This window comes from Neocloeon triangulifer, unplaced genomic scaffold, assembly GCF_031216515.1.
Source record: "Neocloeon triangulifer isolate White Clay Creek 2 clone unplaced genomic scaffold, ASM3121651v1 ptg000012l, whole genome shotgun sequence".
Classification (NCBI taxonomy): Eukaryota; Metazoa; Arthropoda; class Insecta; order Ephemeroptera; family Baetidae; genus Neocloeon; species Neocloeon triangulifer.
This window is the reverse complement of record NW_026775554.1, coordinates 7,356,604-7,377,734: the sequence shown is the minus strand read 5'-3', so window position 1 is coordinate 7,377,734 and position 21,131 is coordinate 7,356,604. Positions and strand designations below refer to the sequence as shown.

Here is a 21,131-nt window from a genome sequence, read left to right as displayed (position 1 = left end):
TCGCTTGCATTAAAGCGATTCCACCCTCAGGCCGCGATAAGCAGGCATTAGTTTGAATAAGGGTGCACGTCTTTTGGTAGGCGCCGATGATCGAGTCATGCGCGGCTGTTGAGAAGGAGAAGGCCGGGCAGATTCCTCCCCCATGCAGCCCGGCCGCGGCAGGCAGAAGCGCCGTTTTCAGTGCTCGAGCAGCTGCCGATGCGAAGAGAGAGGGACCAACTTTCGGGAGTCCAGAGTTGAGTGCCGCCGACATGGAGAACTCGCTGACCGAGTCCGCGCCCATGGCCGAATTCGACAAGAGTCCGCAGGACGAGCTGGACGGTGGGCCCGACGACCTGCCGCCGCCGCCAACCACCATCGGCGCCGCCGAGGACCAAAAGTGAGGACAAACTTTTTGTTGATATTCGGGGTTGTATTTTGTTTGGCGGCTGTTTCTTTCGTCGGGGGAGGGGGCGCGAAAGTAACTAACGCACCCCGTGCTGTCTGCGCTGCCCTCCGAAAGGCATAACGGGCCATTAATTTTGTTACAATCGAGCTGACTTTATTTAGCATTGCCTTTGTAAACGCTCGGTCTAGGATTTTTGTGCGTGGGAATAAAACGCGTCGAGGAGGCGTTTTCGCAGCAAGGACACTTTACTTCTTCTTTCCACTTGGAAATGAAATACGATTGTAATCTGGAAAGCAAAAGACGAGTTGCTGGATTTATATAGAAGTGCTCGTTTTTATTCAAAGGAGTGAGCGGAAACGACCAAAGTTTTTTCTTACTTGATGGCGAGATATATGTTTTGAGTTAGGATACTTTAAGGAGAAGCAATATTAAGAATAACTTTAGCTTTATATAAATTATTTTTATGGTAATTCTTTTACTTTAGAAAGAATTTTATTTATGTAACTGTAACTGTACATTTTCCTTATTGATTTTCTAATTTAATTGAATGCTCTATTTTTGTATTATTTTATGAGCTGCTTATTTGCTGTCAAACTAAAATATTTCCTCAAAATGTTTACTACGCCTTTTTTTTATTTAATCTGAAGAATATTGGGTTGAAGAGCAGAAAGTTCAATGAAGTCTGTTAAGAAATAAACAGCCTAATTTTTAGTTCGCAATGGAAATTATTTAAATTTTATGAAAATCATAATGATGCAGTAAAAGCAACGCTATAAAATAAAACATTAAATTTATCCATGCTTACTTATCACTTTTTCTATATAGTTTAAAAAAAATTTGTTCGTGAATTTTTTGACCCACCGTTTTTCAATGATTCATGTTATACATTGAAAGCAATCCATGTAGACCGACCAACCGCAACATTTCTTAGTCTTGGACTATAAAGATCAGGTCCACTGCACTCTCTCTACTATTAAATCTTTATCAAACATAGAAAGATTAATTATTGTGTAATGCTTTCTAGGATCGTTAAAAAAAATATTCTGTTAAACATATTTATGCACTTCAAATTTGCAAGCCTAATTAAAATTTTAAAATTATTCCTGACAGCAGACATTACGTCATGTTAATCGTTCCTAGTAAAAAAGAAAAGCCCTTTGTTGCAATCTCGGCGATGAATGTGGCGGTGCATTGCTTGAAAGAGCACATGTGTCAAAAGTTGATCGTCCTCGTTTGGCCTTGGCAATGTCTCTTTCAGCGACCCTTCGCGTTCTCACTTCTGACGACCTAATCATTTTTTGATGGCAAATCCATATTGGCGAAATTGCAAATAGAGATATTGTATCACAATATCGCAGAGCGGATTAGCATTTCCTGGACAGGAAGGAAATTAATTACCGATTCCATTAGGTGGCAAGTGCATCAGCAGGTGCCTGGGCCCTTTGTGGTTTGGCTGTCAATTCGCCTGGCCCGATGTAATAAAGAGTGCACACGTGTTTGCTTTTCTTCTCGTTTATTTCCCGAAAGCGGCGCAACACCAACCCCAGCTCGGCTTCTGGTCGATTGGACAGCAGCACTCGTAAATAATTGATCTCTCGCCTCTGCGCTCGCTTGCAATATGAAAAGCTCTCAGAATAATTTATCATGAGAAGAAAACGTCAAATCGAAACGAGCGCCCCACAATTGAAAACGCGGAACGAGCTTTCTAATGATAGATTAGAGAAAAATAGGGCTTTCCAGGCGAAAACCTGATTTTCGCGGCTAACGTTACACGAAAAGTGTGGGTTGAAAGCGATTTGACGAGCGGATCGGATTCTTTTAGGTGGGTGCAAAATAAACGAGTTTTCAAGGCAAAAGTGAAAATATTAACATTTCATTTTCACGTTTTAACTAAGATGAAAATACCATTTTAGATCTATTGAATAAGAGTTTATATAATCTATAATAATCTTCTTTTTGGAACTACAAAACATTTTTGTGGTAGAATTTCACAATCGAGGGTTGATTCATGGTGATTTGAATTTAAAATCGGCTTTTCCTCGATGGGTTTTTGTGAGTTGTTTGTTGTTTAAGAAAAAACAATAAACAACTCACAAAAACCCATCGAGGAAAAGCCGATTTTAAATTCAAATCACTACAAAACATTAATACAATTTTTTTCTTCATTTTATTTTGTATTAATAAACCGCATTTAAAAGATTTATCCTCATTTAAATAGCCGATTTTATCTAAAGGAATTGCACTCGGAATGCTATCAAAAGTTTGAAAAGGAAACTTGTTAGCCAAGGCCGTTGAAAGTGAAAAGAAAGCTCTTTTTGCGCGGATTTTCAAGTCAACGCTTCAAAACAAACAAAATGTTGCACGGAGCTTCCGAAAACCGAGACGTCTTCCTCAACATAATAATAATTAGAGTCACGCGACAGTCTGCGCTCCTCTTTTCGCCGTCTCTCTTTTTCTCATTTTGTCAGCGAGCGACAAACAAGTGGGTCGGCACCCACCCACTACTACCCCTGTGAGACCGGGGGCGGTCGATAAAGCTCTGCTCTTGCGGTGCCTCGCTGACCTTTGACCCAGCGCAGACCCTGAGACCGACCCCGCTTTTTTGTGATAATAGTTTTGCCGCCTTTTTCCACGGCCAAGGTCTGTGGGCGCCGGGGGTTGTTTGGGGTGCAGGATCGCCAGTCTAAACAGGGGTGTGGTCCGTGCGATCGTTACCGTGCTTGCAGAGAAGAGGGATGCTGGATGGATGGATGGCGAGAGTTCGTTCAGGCCGCGCCCGTCCGCCCTTTTTTGCTCGGGTGTGCGAATTTTCCACTTTTGGAGCCGACGGAGCGCGAGAATTTAGTTGGAGCACTTTTGTTTCGCCAATTCTAAAGGGTTGTTGAATGACAACTCACTCAAAAGTTTCAATTTTTGCAAAGCTTTTGTCAAGTGGTAATTTTAAATGTGCCTGGAAATTATATTCAGTTTGAATAAAAATATGCAACTTTCACATTATTCTATCCTCTCACAGCAAGACGTCAAAAATATGTAAAAATCACATTGAGAGATTTTTCAGTCAGTTTTAGTAATCAACTTACTGAAACTAAAACTCAATAAAAAAAAAGTTGTTCTAAATTAATTTAGCTTGCTGAGCTGGAGCCATACATTTTCTTGTTAAAACATGATAGCAATTAATGGGACAATGGTGTTAATTTTAGAGATCTTTTAATTGAAATTTTAATTTTTCAGACTAAATTTTGCGTTGAATTTATTGATTCCGCCCTTTTTCAACCCATGTCCCTGAGCAGCTTCTCAAACTGGCCAAACTCGTCCCGCCTGCGTTGCAGCCACAGGAACGCGTCCCTCTCCTCAGGTTCAAATTCCATCTCGCTGTCACTTCCATCGTCCACGTGAGGCAAAGTGCCGGCTATCAGCAAAGGGTTGTACTCGGGGGTGTCGTCCAAGGTCCACTGACCAGGATCCAAAAGCATCTTCAGCTCTTCCTTGAGTGTGATGCGTCTCTCCGCCGCCTCCATGCTCAAATTCGCCGCCGCGTCGGAATCAAAACTTGGCAAATGAAAAAGCACAGTTTTAGGAATGTTAAAAATTAAGCTTGAAATAAAAACCTGAGCTCGTCACCCTCCTGCAGACTCTTATCGATGTCGAAACTCAAAACCTGGCTGTGGTCGATGGTAAGATTGTTCACGGAAGATTCGGGACCCGTGATGGTGTATTTGCAGGTGTCGGTCTCAATGGCCCTGGCCTTTGTCTTGCCCTCGATCATCTCCGTGGTTCGCTTCTTAGTCACACTTATCCCGGTGTCATCCTGCTCATAGCTCACTACCGGAGCAAACGGACCTTTTTCCATCGAGTCTTGGCAGATAAAGGGCTCGGCGCCACGAGGAGGCTGAGGAATCTAAAAAATTTAAATTAAAAAAAAAATTGGATTTTAATATTTTTAGGCCATACAAAATAATTATTTTCTGTTTGATTAAAAATTTAAAATATATAATAAAGTTATTTTGAGGTTTTTTTTTTTAAATTAAAATTCAATGTTTCACCATTCGTCCTTCGTCATCCAGGACAATATCGTCGATGTCGAAAGGATTGTCCTTGATCAGGTCGTGGGCCGACGACTGCCCAGGCTCAAGGTTGCCGATCCGACTCAGGTTGAACGACGTCTGGGTGCGCTCAGGGTCGATCAGGTCGTGCGGCAGCACAGGGTAAATGTCGTTTGACGCGTATTTTTGCCCCTGGTAGGGTGGTACGGGTTTCAAGGGCATGCTGTTAGGGACATCGTACTTTGGGGCACCTCTTGGCGGCACCGGTCTTGGGAAGGTCAAATTCAGTTTTTGCTGGGCAGGTGCTTGACGAGGAGCGACTGGAACGCTCATGTTAGGGTTGGTGGGAATTCCTTGAAAGCCTGGGTTTGCGTAACGGACAAAAGTTTCGTTCTGGTTGCTCTTGGTACCGTATCCGCTTGAGCTCTCCTGAAAATTTTCATTTTGAAAAAATTTAACATATGATAATGACATATTTCTAAATATTACTTGTGGATGAAAAGTTTTTGCACCCTGCGCTCCAAATGAATTATCGTTCATCTGCACAGGGGAGATGTTTGGTGGAAAATAGAAGGTGGAGTTGCTTTGCTTGGGGGTTGAGCAGGAGGGACCTGCGTCGACCTCGAAGGTCGCGTTGGCACCTGACTTGGGAACTGTGTAGGTCGCATTCAAATTAAATGAATTTGAGGGCACTGTGTAGGTTTTGTTAAAGGAATCGCTTGGAGAAGATGCGCCGGATTTTTCCGCCACATAAGTTGAGTTTTGCAGAGTGTTCACAATGCTGCTGAGGTCCTTCAACGTTTGGTGGAGTTCCAGAACTAAACTTTGATCCATTTTACGAGAATTTTGAAAAGCTTTCAAAGTGAGTAACGGGCGAAATAATTTTGAAATACCAACTGTCAATATGGAACAACAATGAATATTTTCAACAATGACAATGAAATTTGAAAAATCTTTTAATTTTAACATTGTTGGTTTTTTATTTAAGTTTCATCATTCATTTCATTTAATTAATTAACATAACAGAAAATAATAAAATATGATTCCATCTACACTATTAGATCAAGTTGATATTTAATTTAGGCATAATTATGATAATTTTAATGGCTTAATACAAAAAGGCTTTTTAATGCAAATTAAACTTTCTCCAGCAAAAAAAACTCGTGTCAGTAATTAAGGGCCAAGGAGAGCAAGGTGAAGTGCGATAATCGCCCAAGTTTAAGTACTTTTGCTCAAAACGCTGAACCTCAATGCAGTTAAAATTTAGCATACTCGCAGCGTTTTTTGTTTCAGCGCCGCGTGCCGTAAATTTTTGGTCTGATTCCCTCATGCGACTTCTTAGCGTCACTTCACCGCCTCCAATCTAGATTAATGCAACCGCGGATGGACTGTTTCTTAATTTTTTAATAGGCACATAATTACATTAGTAGAAAAGTGATAACAAAATAATGTACACTGCCATAATATTATTTTAAATATTATGTGACATTCAAAATTAATGAAATCTCCAGAAGTAAAAAATGCAATTGACAATATTTAATGATTTTTTGATTGTTCAATTTGTTTTAGTTATTTTTACTGCCGCATAAAATTTTTAACCTTAATTAGTGAAGCAATGAAATCAAATAAACAGAGAAACCAGGAAATCAGTGGCACTTGGTTTACGATCAGCAAAGCAAATCGCGCTCTTTATTGCCTTCGACGGTTTACAATTGGTGATGAAAACTGAGTTGTGCGGCCTTGGCAGATTCACTTTTGCGGCTCACCATTATTAAATTTTGACCTTTTTATCGCCGCTTTTTGAGCAACAGTGGAGCAGAGCACTAGAAACTTTTTATATTGTGATTTGATATTTGAACGCGCAAGCATGGCTCTCGATTCCGTGACTTTTACTGCTGCAATATTTTTAGTCAGGCGCAAAAAGGGTTGGATCGAGAGATCACTGAGGAAGTAGCGAGCTCATTGTTGTATATTTGAAAACATGGTGTGACATGGTGTTAATCATAAACTACTTTATTATTTGAATTTATTTTGAATTATTAGTTTTCAGTTGAGGAAAATATTAATTGTATTAATTTAACGGTTTTTTACACATTTACTTCTTTAATTAAATTTTTTTATTTGATTTTGCAAGAAAATTTAAATATAATGAATGTGTACATAGGCTTGCACTGCCCTTCAAAAAGGCGCTGCCTAAATTGAATGACTCACGCCAAAGTGCAATTGCTCTTGATTGCTCTGGCGTCAATTTTTATTTATATTATATAGTTTCCATTATATTACAGACTTCTGAAAAGTTAATGCTTGAAGTGAATTTCATAATGCAAATGACAACTTTCAGAAACACGCGGAAATGCTGACAAGGAAAACTTTGGTCCCAAAAAACTAAAAATAGAATTTTGGAGAGCAAAACAAACGCATAAATTTCACGTGTTGTTTCGGGGCAGAATGTAAAATTTGATCGCAGGCATCGAGTGACACTGCGAAGAGACGAGGAAGCGGCCTCTGAACATATGTCTCGGGGAAAAGTCACCATAAAAACGACCGCGTGTTTCGTATTCATGCTTCAAGTCAATCATTATTCACTTCCTCCCCATCTCGAAAGTCGGCGCTTCTTCTTTTTTGTCGCCTGACGTGGCTGCTGCTCTCCTCTCTCATAATTTTTATCTGCCGCTTCATTCATGAGCCCACACCACTCTTGGGATTATTTTTTGCCTCGGATCAAAAAAGCTGCTGCATTGATGTTAAAAGCCCTCTTACTTAGTTAGACGTACAACGTAATTTTAATCGCGCCGAGATTATCAAAAATTCGGCACTAAAGAAGGTCTCCTGTTGAAAGTGCTGCTGATCGCAGGCTGGGGTGAGAAAAAAAGAAGGGAAAAGAGATGTAGTATATCCTTTGAGAGAATATTCTTTTAAAATGCATTGACAGGGTGTTTGAAGTACGTGATTTGATTATTCTCGCAGGGCTGACTGCTTGAGATCAAGCAAGTTCTCAACGGGGAAAGAAACTGGAGAAATTTGTTTTTGTGGACAATTATATAATAGACAAAATATAATCGTGCATTCCAATATTAATTAAAGAAAAATGAGCTTAACGTAATATGTGCAAATTGAAATGGTTGATTTTCAAAGATAATTAAAATAAATCTATAAATTTTATTCTATAGATTTTTTTGCAATTTTTTTTTTTATTAAATTTTATTTTAATTCAACGATCCTTGCTTGTGATAAGCAAGGAATGTAAAAAGAGGAACATAAATAAAAATATTCAAGAATTTTTACAATTTTGATTTTTTTTTATTTTGTCTTAATTTAACTTCTTCAATTTTTAAAGGTTCAAACATTAACTTCTTCTTCCTCTTCATACAATTTGTTAATTCAAAATATGATTCTATTGAAATACAATATTTATGAAATATATAATAAACTTAAGCAGGAGCCAGATGAAATCTATTTGAAGACAACAAAAATATTTGTACAGCTGTGATTAATAATTTCCTAAGCACGAAGATAAAAATCTTACCTAATAAAATTTTTAAATTTTTATTCAATAATAAATTATCACATTTTAACTTATATACAATTATCACAAATTCCGTCCTAGTCAACAGTCGATCCAAACATGGCAAAGTTCAGTCACGCAATTATCAAGATTTTAAAAATAATGGAGAGAAAAAAATTGACGTGTTTTGATTTCCAATGAAAAATCTCCACCCGCACACTTTTGCGTGGATCGCATAGCAAATCACCCTGCCCTGCCCGTCGGTCAAAGAGATTGACTCGCTCCGTCACGAGAATAAAATAACATTAAAAAGTCGGTGCACGTGACGGAGTTGTCGGCGTGAAAGCGAGATGGCTCTTCACTTTGGTCGGCCGTGCATCGCTGGAAGGATAGGGTTATTCTCTCCTGGCCGCCTTTCATCAGTCAGTCGGTTCGCGGCGCGCCGAGTGGAGCCCTCTTGTTATTTCCATCGCCTTTTCCCATTGAAAGCGCGCAATGGCCAAGAACAGCATGCACGTTCAGTGAGTACAATTCCGTCTCGCACCTAGCAACCACCACCCAGCCTCCCTTATCGATCGGCGTGCCCCGCCCAACCCTTCCAAGCAACCCCGGCGCGAAATTTTTTTACATTGGCGCGATTTTTTTTTAATAATGCAAACGTGATTGTACTTGGTTAGTTTTTCTACCCCTGTATTTTTATTTTGTTGCTCACAATGAGATAAAAAATGAATAGAACGTGTATTTTGTTTGCGGAAAAAGCAACAAGTTGTTGGATGTGTTCCCTGCTTCCAACTAAATACACAGCAGTTTCCTGCGCAAATAGTTTGCATAATTAATTTTGCGTGTCTCTCTCCTGGCAAATTTGTAAAACGGCACTTTCGGGGTGCGCACGTCGTTGCGGTTTTTGTACATTACTGCGCCAACTAGTGCCTCTCATATCTCACAAGTTAAACTACATTTCACCCTAATGGCGTTGGTTGGGAGAAGTTTCGGCACAGATTCCTGCCTCCCGCTTGTTACATCACAAAGTGGCCTTAATGAAATTTAAATTGGCGCAAGATGCATCTGACTCTCAGATAGAGCTTTGCTGAGAGACTATCGGGCTTTTATCTCAGGCTATAATATGAGCGTTTCGATTCCCATACTGTTAAATTTCATCATCGCCGATTCTGTTTATTGTTGCTCGCGAACAGCGCGTCGAATTGTTGCCCTGCAAATTGTACACTCTCACACACAGGTGCATCAAATTCTGCACAATCGCATCTGGGCGTCAACGCAAATCTTTAAAGGCCCCAGTGATCTCATTTCCGATCAAAATCCGATCGCTGCAAGTTCATTGGATTTCCTCCAATAAATCGGCTTTTAAAATGAAATTGTATACCTTTCTTTTACAATTTTTGTTTCAAGAAAAATCTTTAATGCATAATTATTCTTTCCTCAATAGAAAAAAAGAGAAAATACATTTAAAATATATAAGCTTCTCTCAATTGAATTAAGAAGTTGAAATTTTTGGCAAAAATCATTTTTTACTTTCGTTCTTCTGGACAAAACTGTGCCCAGATGCCGCGAGTAAGAGGCGTGTTTTATCAAGAATATTACATATTATTTTTCTCCTCTTCCGAACCAAGTCTCGAGGTGTTTTTCTTCTTCAAGAGAGCGAAGAACAAAAAACTGGAGGTGGAGAGAATTTCCCGAAGGAATAAAGGTAGCAGCTCGATCTCGACCGACTCTCCCGTCTCGCTGCTTCTCTGTTGGTTCTTTGAGTGAGAACCAAGCTGGCCGTCCGGCCGGCTCCATGGTGGAGACAATTATCTCCGACCTTGAGTCAATAATATTATTCTCAAAACTCAATTCCAGAGCCCGGCAGCTCTTCTCATCGCGCTCAACGCCACGTTTACCATTTTCGTTATAGTTCCAGGTGCAGCTCTAAAAATCTCGCCTCCCAATCGCTGCTTTGAAAAGGGAGATTGTATGGGCGGAATGATCGAGTGTGCAGTGCATCTAAATTTGTATCAGCCTCTTGCTTTAGAATCAATGAATGAGGCTTTTGACCTCAGCTTTGTAGTTTTCACAAAATTGCTTAAAATTGCATTCATTTAAAATAGAGTTAGTTAGGCTTAAAATTAAATAAATAATTTGTAACCTTTTTGTTGAGATTTTAAATAAATTACTCAAATTTCTGAGTATTTCCTTTTTTTATATCATTTATATAATTTCAGTTTTTTTTTCAACCTTAACATTATATAGAATTTTGTATAAATAACAATTTAACAATTTGTAAAGAAAAAAAATCACTTTTCCTCTCTTTTTGGCGGTATTTATTTCGCGTGAGTTTCATCAGAGCTAATAAAACGCGAATTTCAAAGCTGCTTTCCGTGTTACCAAAATGCTCAGGGCTAACATGCAACGAGAAATTCGCAAAAAGTGGTCCTCAAGTGGAACCCACAAGTTGTACTTATTATTGCTCGCTTCATTTACACTTCGGCACAAAATTTCGCACTGCCCCTGCGATGGAGACAAAAATTTAGGTGCAAATTATGCAAATGAGAGGCGCTGCCCCCTATCATCAAAGGGATCACCAAAGGTCAGGGGCTGCCGTGTACGCGATGAAGTAATCACTGAGCGACTAAATTCCTTCGCCTCAGCGTCTTGAGTTTCGTTCTTTTCCTCCTCAGCTTTGACCGAGCTCAATTATGCTAATAGCAACGCTGATTAAAAGAATCATTCGATCATAAGATACGAGATACAATCTTTTGTGAAGATGAGAAAGTCTTGGCTAGCAAAAATAATAACGTATTTTAAGCATGCTCTCTGTTGCATAAAATAAGAAAATTATTAATATGAGAGATGAGGAATATTTTTGCAGGGCGATCTGGTTTCCTTTTTCTTCTTTATGTCGAGAACAAGTGGAGCGCGCAAAATGTAACAAGCTCACTTTGATTGGCCGCGCAATGGAGGAGTTCCCACACTGTCGGCGGCGTGCAATTATTATTGTAAAGAACGTTACCAGATTCACGTGCACCGCTCTATTTTTTTTTTAAACACGACGATGTGAACTAAATTAAAAATAATTTTATCAAAAAAATTAACTAAATACATAAAAAAGTTTACAAATGTAAGTTATTTTAAAATGTTTAATTTTTAGCAGTTCTAGAAAATCAGAAACATTGATTAATATTTTTATCCCCTAGAAAAAGAAGAAATTCTCTATCAAACTCTTGCATGTAAATATTCTACGCAAAAGAATGAACTTTGCTGTAGAATAGAAAACGGGTGGGTGTATAAAGCTATTATCATAAATGGAGTTGCTCTTCTCTCGCGCAGCCAATAATATTTTTTTTTCAATTCACCGCGTGCATTAGAAACGCACACGCCTATGGTTATCAATTTCAAGCAGCACGGCGTAATTATTTATCCACAGTATCTCTCGAATTTCTCGATTTGGCGGCGTGACTTTTAAATAACCCCAGCATTGTTCCGTGTTGACCCCTTGTATTCCGACTCGCTCTAGCTCGATTTCCGCGGCCACAGTGTAATAGGTGTGCACTTTATGGAAAAGGGCCGCGGGGCTGTTTTGAATGCTCTCTCGGTCGGGAATAACAATCAGCCCACGGTGAGCGCTAATTTCGGCACACTTATCAGTCATTGGGAATGCACGACGGGCACTTGGATTATTTCCAGCTGCATTTCGAGAAACAACGCGAGACGAGCCCTTTCTAATCTGAGAGACATACTCTCACATACACACAAATTGCCGTTAACGGAATCAAATAATCAAAATTGAGAATTGTGACACACATTTGATATACAAATTTGTGGTTGAAAATTGTTTTAATTCATTTGACAAAATATTAATTGTATTACAAAAATGCATCTTCATTTAAAAAAAATGCATCATTTAAGAATTTACATTTCAATTTAATCTTAATTTTGTTAATTAAGTAAATATTTAATTTGGAACTAAAAGCAAGTAGGTTCAAAGCTATCAAACTAATTTATCCTTTTTGTTGCGGAAGATGATTAGAAAAAATTAAATTTTATATTATTTATTGCTATTTTTTTAATGTTGAAAAATTTGTTCGCTTCATTAAAATAATCATCTTACAAATAAAATAGATCTAAAAAATTTAAAATTCGTTTCAACCGCTTTTATATTAAATTTAATTTCATAATGTCTTTCTGAGTTTCCACAATTTCAATCATTAATTTACCCTTTCATTTGATATTACAAAATCAAAGCTGGCGGTGCACTTGAGCTGTGCCTAACGTGGCAGAAATCGCAACAGCGACCAATGACCCATCAAAAGTCAGCGGTATGGGCCATTAGACAATAACAACGCTTTTTCCACCCAGCACCTAATAACTAACTGCACTTGCGGTCCAATCGAAAAAATCTGTTTTTTCCTTCGCAGAAAAAGCAGCCCGAGGCAGCAGTCGACCTTAATTCCAATCTGCATTTATAGCCCGCCAAACGATACAAATATAAATGAGTATTTTACCACAGAAAAAAATTCTACATTTTTGAATCTGTAACCGATATCAAGAACAAGGTTTGCCGTTGTGCTCGCGCCGTCAAGCAAACTGACGCGACCTCTCAAATTTCGAGCAGATTCAAATTCGAATGAAAAACGCAAGTGGAGGAGAGAGAAATTAAATATCTCAAGCGGTCATATTATTATGAACAACTCGTCTTATAATTATTAGTCATGCTTTATTTGACTACGGCTTGTTAAGTTACACACATTCAGATTTTTTTTTTAAACGTATGATGTTGTTATCTTGGTTTTAATTTGTAATGCAATCCACTGCTGCAGATCAAAGAAGAAAAGTCAGACGGTTTAATGAGATCTCGATTTAAATTCAGGCTCGCGACAGTCGCTCATTAAATGCAAGTACGGTGCCAAAAACAGGTTGTTCACCGTTGACAATCACGGCCGTTTACTTCCTAGGAGCACAGAGAAAGTTTCGTGCCGCCGGCCGGGTTGTCTCGGTGCAATAATCTTTTCAAATCATCGGTCAATCAACGCAAAACGATCTTTGATCATACACCAACGCCGTGCGTTACGCAACTTGTACTTTTACATGCTCAATCAGTCGCGTGACGGATTCTTAATTCTTATTCGAGCGACCGGTTAAATCTGCATTTTGATGTTTTGTAATTATTTTATGCCAGAAAAAACTGAAACTCTTTGCTAAAATTTTTAACCTTTCAAAAAAAAATTCGTTTGAAAGGTTTCAAAATTATAAAATTACCCTTCTTTTTGCAGATCAAGGAGCTACTCCGGTGAAAACAGGGGTGGCTGGGCATGTGGCAACTGGTTCGAGTTTCTGCTCGTGGTAGTGGTCGCCAGCATCCTCCTCTTGGGCGCCCTTGGTCTGGTCATCTTCTGGGTCTTCTACTACCGCAATGGAGTCGGTTGGCTTGACGAACCGGAACTGCTCTTCAACTACCACCCTATTCTCATGATAGGCGGATTTATCACCCTTTCTGGATTCTGTAAGTAATATATAAAGACAAATTATAATAAATGAAAACAGAAAAATATAATAGATAAAAAATTTTAATATTGAATAAAATGGATAAGTTCAATTTTATATAAATTTTTTGTTTCAAGGCAGTTTGAAGGTATTATTTTTTATTCCTTATTAATTTTACTTTCCCAGATTTTTAATTCCTTCAATAATTCTTTGAATTTCTTAGCGGTGCTGATGTACAGGATCTGCCGCTGCTGTCGCCGAATTTACGTAAAACTGCTGCACACCTTCTTCCACCTGCTGGCCATGCCCTGCATTGCTCTCGGCTTCATTGCTGTCCTTGAAAGTCACAACAGGGCCACTCCGGAACCGATTCCCAACTTCTACAGTCTGCACTCATGGATGGGCTTTGTCACTATGGGACTTTTTGCTCTGCAGGTATTTAATTTAAAGATTTCTTAAATATATTTTCTAATAAGTTGTGTTTTAGTTTGTCGTTGGATTCTTCAGCTTCTTGGTGCTGTTGTGCTGCGAAAGCGCAACCGCTTCCTTCAGAGCCGCGCTGGTGCCAATCCACGCCACCTTCGGCATCACAACCTTCCTGCTGGCTGTGGCTACCTGCCTCACTGGTCTCACCGAGAAAGTCATCTTCACACTCAAGTAACCTCAAACTTTTTGCTCTCTTTTTTATTCTTATTGCTTCCTATCATGTTTTTATTTTTATTGTTGATTTGAGAAAAGCATGTTCAATGGATGTGCGTGAATAAAGAGCTGTGCATTTTCTACCTTTTTTGTCACCTGCCGAGAACAATTGATGTGGCGGGTCAGTTTTTGTGAACCACCGTTCAGGTTGACTGGTTCCGAGAATTTACAGCTCTTTGGTCAATATGTGAGCATGCTTGTGTGCATTTTCAGGAGCGAATACTCTGGCCTGCCTGAGGAGGGCATCGTGGTGAACGCGCTGGCCATGGTGCTTGTGGCGATTGCCATCTTCGTCAGCTACGCCCTTGCCAGGCATGAATTCAAGTACAAGAGCCACATGCTCGTCTCCATCCAGAGTGACCTGTAGACCGCAAAAGTAAATAACCCCAATGTTAATTGATTTCTCTCTCTAGCTGTATGTATATTATATACTATGCTTTATTGGTGGAGCGCCTTTCTCACTTCTGCCGGCTGCTGGTGATGGGAGAAAAACTTTCCTGTATTGAACTTTTATATATAAAAGTTCTATATATAGAAAACTCTTTCTGCACAAACGATTGCTTTTTTTAACTTTTATTCCATACAAGCTCTGTTTTCCTGACTTTTTAAATTAATTTCTGCTATTGTCTAAAACACTTCAAGAAAAGTCTCTCATACAAATATTAACGAAAATCTGCGCCATGAACATATTCCATACTAACCAAATTTTCTCTGTAAATATTTGTTTTTAACAAATTAAAAGACGCTTTTTCAGGCTCATTTCTAATTTCTTCTTTTTTTTTCTTCGCAGAGAATCATACTCCGAATTTCCTCTTGAGGGAATAGTGGTGAACACCCTGGCCGTGGTTTTGGTGGCGCTGGCCATCCTGCTGTCTTACGCTGTTCGCCGAGATCTGCCAATCGGCTCAACACTCAAAGTGGCAGAGATCAAATAATTTTAAATCATCTCTAAAGAGTAACATCAACACGCACAAATAACAACAAATATTATTTATGTCTCGATCAATTAAGTTTTCGTTGAACTTTTTCTTAGCTCGTCACCGTACAAACCACTCTCAAGCCCTCTCTATTCCTCTCAAAAGGTGTACATATTAATTTTTATGTGTTAGTAGTCTGGTTTTATTGTAATTTTAAAAATAAGCATGACCAAGAAAGCCAGAAATTGATTGCAAGTTTTATGTATGTTGATGGAATCGCAAAAATTATTGGGACTCGATGCTGCTTGATGGATATATCACCAGCTCCCTGAAGTCTCTAATGTAGGCAAAGTGGAAAGACTGAAGATGGCATGGTATTATGGAGTTTTATAGTGCTCTCATTTGTAATCACTCTGCGACCTGTTTGTTCTTTTCACCTGCTGACAAAGCAAAACCAAGCAATCATTCAACTGTGTTCAGAAAGCTAAGCGCAAGAAATGATGAGTTATACACAGCACTGTGCTCAAATCCTCATTATGTCAAAAGATTTACTTTTGAATTGCTTATAATGCAGAATCTTAAAAATCCTTTTACACCATTGTTATGGACCACAATTTCTATTTGTATCAATTTTTAACTCTTTGATCTTTTTGGACATTTAAAAATTTAATCACATTTTTCTAACCTTATAACAACACCTGAATTCTTTGGAAATGACTGGGCGCTTTGGATCTGTTGAGCTATTATTATATAGTTGCATTATGAAACAAGTGTAGTGTAATGACCACTTCTATAAGAATGGAGTTTAATACTCTTTAAATATACAAAATAATTATTACGATCAATATATATTGGTGTAAAAGAAACATGTTCTCTATTTACTGTTGTTAGCCATTCCAGATTTTAGTTGAACAACATTCAACTTCAGTAGAGCTATAGGCATTTGTTAGATATTAAATAATTTATTTCATCTCACGAGGCCGTGTTCTGTCCCAACGACCATGAATTGGCGGTGTTATTTTATCAATACATCATTTGCAGCCTTAGTTTTTCTTCAGCGTGTAGTTGAATTTATTAAAATTATGAGAATATAGGTTGATACTCGTTTAATTAAATTAAAATAATAAATGTGAATTTTTTCATACACTAATAATACACTTGCATTTAAAACGAGCTGATTGAAGACAAAGAATTACAATGTTACATGTACCTTAAAGCTACCACTTTATGATAAAATAAACCCCAACACAATCATGGAAAATGCCAATTTTGAAACTCTTTGAAAAAGAAAGGATTTGGAATGTTGTTAATGCAGCCGACCCATACGACTGATACTCAGTGCAACTGGTTGAATGTCTTGAGGTCCAATTTTGTACATGCAAAAATGTAGATTTCCGTTTTCTATGAATCTTTTTGGATACAGAAAGTAAAATAGTAAACATTTGTGCTACACTCAAACAACATATTGTTTTATTTATTGTTGTGAAAACCCAATATTGAATAGTTTGACAGAATGGTCACTTGAACAAGATGCGAGACGCAGAACATTTTCAGAAGAGCACTCTTTTGGCTGAAACGCCAAGCGGCGAACTGCTTTGTGATGCCCAGCTCTGAGGAAAATTATGCACACAATTAATTTCCTATTTTAAAAACAAATCACAAAACCACTTACGATTGGCTCAAACTGCAGAGGCACGTCCAATTATCTCCAAAGGGCTTCCACTCAAAAATGGTAATCGTTCCATTTTCACAGCCAACAGCAACAATGTAGCCAAACGAATTTGACCAAAAATCAACTGAAGTCACTGCCTGGTCCAAATTCAGCTGGTCGCCTATGGGCTTGAATTCATTGGCAGGCTCCCACACAACAACTCGTCCTTCTCGAGAGCCAGTGACGAAAAAATTACTATCTATAGACCAGCTGCATGACCAAATCACTCTTGTGTGCACAGAATTCTTTTTGTCTGTTGAAAACTCCAGGTTGAAGGGAGCAGTTTCTAAAAAAAGCAATTTAAGCTTCTTGCTGAAGAATTTAAAGGAATATCCTACCATCATTTGTAAATTTATAAACACTCAAACATCTGTCCCTTGAGACTGCTAACAAGTGAGAGTCGTCTGGGGAGAATTCAAGTTGAGTCACAGTAAGGTCATGGTAGAACAGTTTTTGAACTTCTCTCCAGGTATCAGTGTCCCTACAGGCAAGAAATTAAATTATTTAAATTTTAAATTATATATTTAAAAAAACCCTCACCATATAATAATGAAAGCATGGTCCTTAAGCTTGGCGCGACAAGCCGACGCCAAATATTTTCCAGAGTGACTTGCAGTTATGCAATGTAGTTCAAATCCATGGCCATAAAGTTTCCTTTCCTCGGGCCACAGAGTGGCTTTCCATAAAATTTCCTCTCGAATTGGAACTATCAATTTAAAGGTAAATAGTCTTGCTCGAAAAACTAGAGCCTATTTTCTTGTTTTACCTGTGACATTTTCTACATCCTCAAAAACAAGAGCTTGACTTGATTCCGAGGCATCGCTGACGCTCAAATTGGAAAGATTGAGCTCCTGCTGGGCTGCCACATTGGAAATCTGTCCTTTAACTAAAACATTTTTAAAATAAATAATAAGAAGAATCAAGAAGAATTTATCTCTTACCTTTGAGTTCAACTCCACACAAGGTTTTGAGGCAGGAGAGAAATTGTTTGGACGTTTTGAATATTCTGATAACTTTCTCATCAGCACCCGATGCAAAAACGCTTCTCGATATTGAGGTTATGCAATTCACGTCGTATCCGTGGACTTGAGGTCTTCCGAGTTCGAACCAAACCTCCTTCAGACAAGATTATAATTAAGAACCCATGCTCCGATAAATTTTTGATTTACTCACATCACTTTGATTTTTCAACTGAGCATGAATCCTTGAGGTTTGATCTGCACTGCAGGAATAAAAGAACTTGCCGTCCGGTTCCCAACACAAATCAGATACCTCCCCAAAATGACCTCCGCCGACAGTGTAAGAATTTTTCCAAGAACTGTCCACCTGTTAAAATTTAAACTAAAAATTTTGTCATCATGCTTAAGTAGGGTTTAATCACCTTGACCCAAATATGCAATGCACCATGCAGACTGTGGGCCAAAATGGAGTTGCCACTTGGATCCCAAACACAACCTAGAATTCCTAAAGAATCTTCCTTCAAAATTCCAAGGCGGGTTGGCGTCCACAAATCAACATCTGAGCTTTTTGACCAAACACAGATAGTTCCGTCCGTAGAGGAGCTCAAGATTTCATAACCAAAATTATCTAAAGATAAATGTTAGTGATAGATTTATTTTATGTATTTTATAAAATATTATTTGTGAGGAGAAACCTGGAGACTTTTTACAACTCCAAGAGACAGACTGCACCCACGAGTTGTGACAAGTGAGGATACTTTCGAGACTTTGGGAATATTTTTTATCTTCAACGGCAAAAATCCTTTCCTCCACTTGGATTTCCTCATCAGGCGCCAGTTCTGTGAGCTTTTTAGGCAAGCGAGTGCACAAAGAGATTTTCCAAATGCGGACAAAAGTGTCTTGCGATCCACTGCAAATAAAAAGGTCTCCGTTTTCTGGAAAACAAGCCCTATATAGAAAATTCTAACTGCAATCAAAAGTGTAAAACAAACCTGTCGAAACCGAGTCGAGACAAGTGATCCAATCCTCGTGACCTACCAAACTATCCTTCTTGATAAACTGGCCATTTTCAAACGAAAACAGACCAACCTTGAAGTCGTCCTGGGCACAAGCCAAGATTAAATTTTTTCTCCCGCCGGGCAAGAAGCAGAGGTGGACGTCGAGGCAAAAACCAGAGCCAGCTTTTAAGGTTTGGATGCATTCTGTGTCTGAAACGCAAAAGAAATTTCAATTTTGGGAGCGAAAACGACCTTGATTATGTTACCAATAGGGTCTGAATTCTGCGCTGTGATAGATAAAGGCACAGTCCAGATTTTAACAGAAAGGTCTGTAGATGTTGTGGCCACTAACAGGTGGCCGTCCTTTTCAATGGCGTGAGATACGGTGACTGGCCCTGTATGACCTTTGAGAATGGCCACGGGTCGGAGTCCAAGCTGGGAGTCATCTGTCCAAACCACGGCCAGTTTGTCACTTGAGGTTGAGAGCAGAAAGGTCCCTTGGCTCGTGGCAATGCATCGGACACTTCGGACTTCATTGGTGTGGCTTAAAGCTGTGTGAATAACTCGCAGCTTTTCCTAGAAACAGAAAAACATTAATAAGTAAATACACAGGTTTTAAGTTCTAATAAATATAATAAGCTTTTTATGTTCATTCTGACTCTTGTTCAAAAAAGAACATAATTTAATAAACAGAAACTCACGTGGTTGTAGATGGCAATTGAATTGCTTGAGCCGTAAAATACCAAATTCTGGAGGCCCCAGGCAAGACAGTGTGGACTGCGGTTGCAGCCGCACGAAATATAGCAATTTTCGGCGCTATGCACCTTCATCTTGGCACAGAAATTCCAACGAAAATGATATAACAAGTTAAATTCTGCACACCTGACCACGCTGCAGGAGCGTGAAAATGAAAATGAAGTAAACAAAGGGGCGGGGCGCTAGCGGAGGCAGCCTATTGGTGGACTTTCAATGACGTCAATGGTGAGCTGAGTGAAGTGAGCTCGGCGAACGTTTGATCACTTCTTGCTCATTCTTGTTCCTAGCCGTTCTTGGTGGAGCCGATCAAGCGCATGGTCAAACGACGTTCTCGTCGTTCTCCCACCGGTAGACATAGACACACGGCGTTCTCACGCACCCGCGCTGATTTGCGATTTCTTTCTATTTAATCTATAAAAATCTATTTCTCTATTTTCTTGCCTTTGCCATAGACCTAATAATTTAAATCAACGGCCTAAGCCTGAGTATATAGCAGGTTTATAGGTGTGGGTGCAGACTTTTAATTTTTTTTTTTAAATTAAATCAATGAAAAAAATATTATTATTTTGTCATTAAAAAGAAATTATATTCCCCAATTCATTGCAATGAAAATATTAAAATGCGTATGTTGATTCAGATTAAAAAGAAATTGATTACTCAATTGGAAAAAAAACTGTTGCTGCTCACTTTTTGCATTTTTAAATACATAACCGATTTACATCGAATTTTATTATTATAGTACAATAGAGTGGCGGAATGAAATTATTATTTTACGATGGAATTATGTGCACAGCTTAATTTTAATATAATATTTTCTATTGAGGTTAAACAAAATTTCTAATAATAGAAAATTATAAAATTATGTACAGTGTACATCAGATTTATCGTTTTATCACTATTTTTATTTTAAAATTTTTTACTGAATACAAGGAAAATAATTTACTCTGATCACATTTTAGGGCTTTTGGTATCATGTAGAAAAAATTTTCCGATTAAAAATATTTTTTAATTGTGGTCTCAGCTGGTTCGCAGTATTAATGTTTTTTTTTTCAAAGTGTATGAAAGTCGTCGATATGCCCAATTTTTCATTAAACTTTATTATCATTTATTTTCTTGTTATTCTTTTTATGGTAAAGTATTATGTGGTTATTCTAGTGTGTCATAAACATCGCAAATTGGTTATTGATTTTTAATTATTTTAAATACCTTAATGGGGCTAGCGGGGGCTAGTGCGGGAATAATCTATAACTTAATGCATTTTTTTTCTCAAAGTTAATTATTTTTTTGAATTATTTGTCCAAATTGTTTTGTTTACATTTAATTGTTGGAAAAAAAAAGGAATTGTAGAACAAAACGGCACCACCACTAGCAAGAATTTTGCTAAAACTTTTAAGATCCAAAAGACCCCATCCGCGGCAGTAGGCCTTGGTTGACTAAGTTTTTGTTTTTATCTCGTAACAAAAATTCTGCCAAAGGTAGGCCGTAGGCCTTGCAGAGGGTTTGAAAGCAGTTTCACTAAACATTAATATAGTTACAAATATAGTAAAGTCAATAATTTCTATTATTTTGATCCAAAACCTGGCGTGTAGAAAGTTGCATTATTTTAAATTTCTTCTTTAGCGGGACTTGACACCTCTGTGGCCGCGGTTTCACGTTCGGGGTTTGAAAGGGCGAGAG

General features: G+C 38.4%; 2 protein-coding genes across 5 annotated transcripts; one reads left to right on the top strand and one right to left on the bottom strand.

Moving 5' to 3' along the window:
• The first annotated feature begins 195 nt into the window (after positions 1-195).
• Positions 196-16,485, top strand: LOC132197300 (plasma membrane ascorbate-dependent reductase CYBRD1). 4 transcript variants are annotated; one of them, XM_059620510.1, is made up of 6 exons: positions 197-379; positions 13,204-13,433; positions 13,638-13,849; positions 13,902-14,071; positions 14,327-14,489; positions 14,904-15,046. In XM_059620510.1, the coding sequence occupies exons 1-5, from the start codon at positions 252-254 to the stop codon at positions 14,478-14,480; spliced, it is 894 nt and encodes a 297-aa protein (XP_059476493.1). In that variant the 5' UTR covers positions 197-251; the 3' UTR covers positions 14,481-14,489; positions 14,904-15,046. The 4 variants fall into 4 exon arrangements, with proteins under 4 accessions (XP_059476494.1, XP_059476493.1, XP_059476496.1 ...); XM_059620513.1 differs by lacking the exon at positions 197-379 and adding an exon at positions 8,320-8,457; XM_059620512.1 differs by lacking the exon at positions 197-379 and adding an exon at positions 11,475-11,549.
• LOC132197299 (elongator complex protein 2) lies at positions 16,282-19,624 on the bottom strand. The gene is made up of 12 exons (XM_059620509.1): positions 19,400-19,624; positions 18,965-19,274; positions 18,693-18,908; positions 18,396-18,635; positions 18,123-18,328; positions 17,915-18,067; positions 17,683-17,857; positions 17,508-17,627; positions 17,282-17,447; positions 17,080-17,222; positions 16,703-17,027; positions 16,282-16,640 (listed from the first exon to the last, which is right to left on the bottom strand). The coding sequence occupies exons 1-12, from the start codon at positions 19,526-19,528 to the stop codon at positions 16,505-16,507; spliced, it is 2,319 nt and encodes a 772-aa protein (XP_059476492.1). The 5' UTR covers positions 19,529-19,624; the 3' UTR covers positions 16,282-16,504.
• Between the last annotated feature and the right edge of the window lie 1,507 nt (positions 19,625-21,131).

Excerpts from the sequence above, each read along its gene's own strand:
- LOC132197299 (XM_059620509.1), bottom strand. The coding sequence starts at position 19,528 with ATGAAGGTGCATAGCGCCGAAAATTGCTATATTTCGTGCGGCTGCAAC. Across the intron at positions 18,909-18,964 it reads GCAGAATTCAGACCCTATTG|ACACAGAATGCATCCAAACC; the intron begins GTAACATAATCA and ends TTTGCGTTTCAG. Across the intron at positions 18,068-18,122 it reads CATTGCATATTTGGGTCAAG|GTGGACAGTTCTTGGAAAAA; the intron begins GTGATTAAACCC and ends AAATTTTAACAG.
- LOC132197300 (XM_059620510.1), top strand. The coding sequence starts at position 252 with ATGGAGAACTCGCTGACCGAGTCCGCGCCCATGGCCGAATTCGACAAG. Across the intron at positions 13,434-13,637 it reads TATCACCCTTTCTGGATTCT|CGGTGCTGATGTACAGGATC; the intron begins GTAAGTAATATA and ends TGAATTTCTTAG. Across the intron at positions 14,072-14,326 it reads AAAGTCATCTTCACACTCAA|GAGCGAATACTCTGGCCTGC; the intron begins GTAACCTCAAAC and ends GTGCATTTTCAG.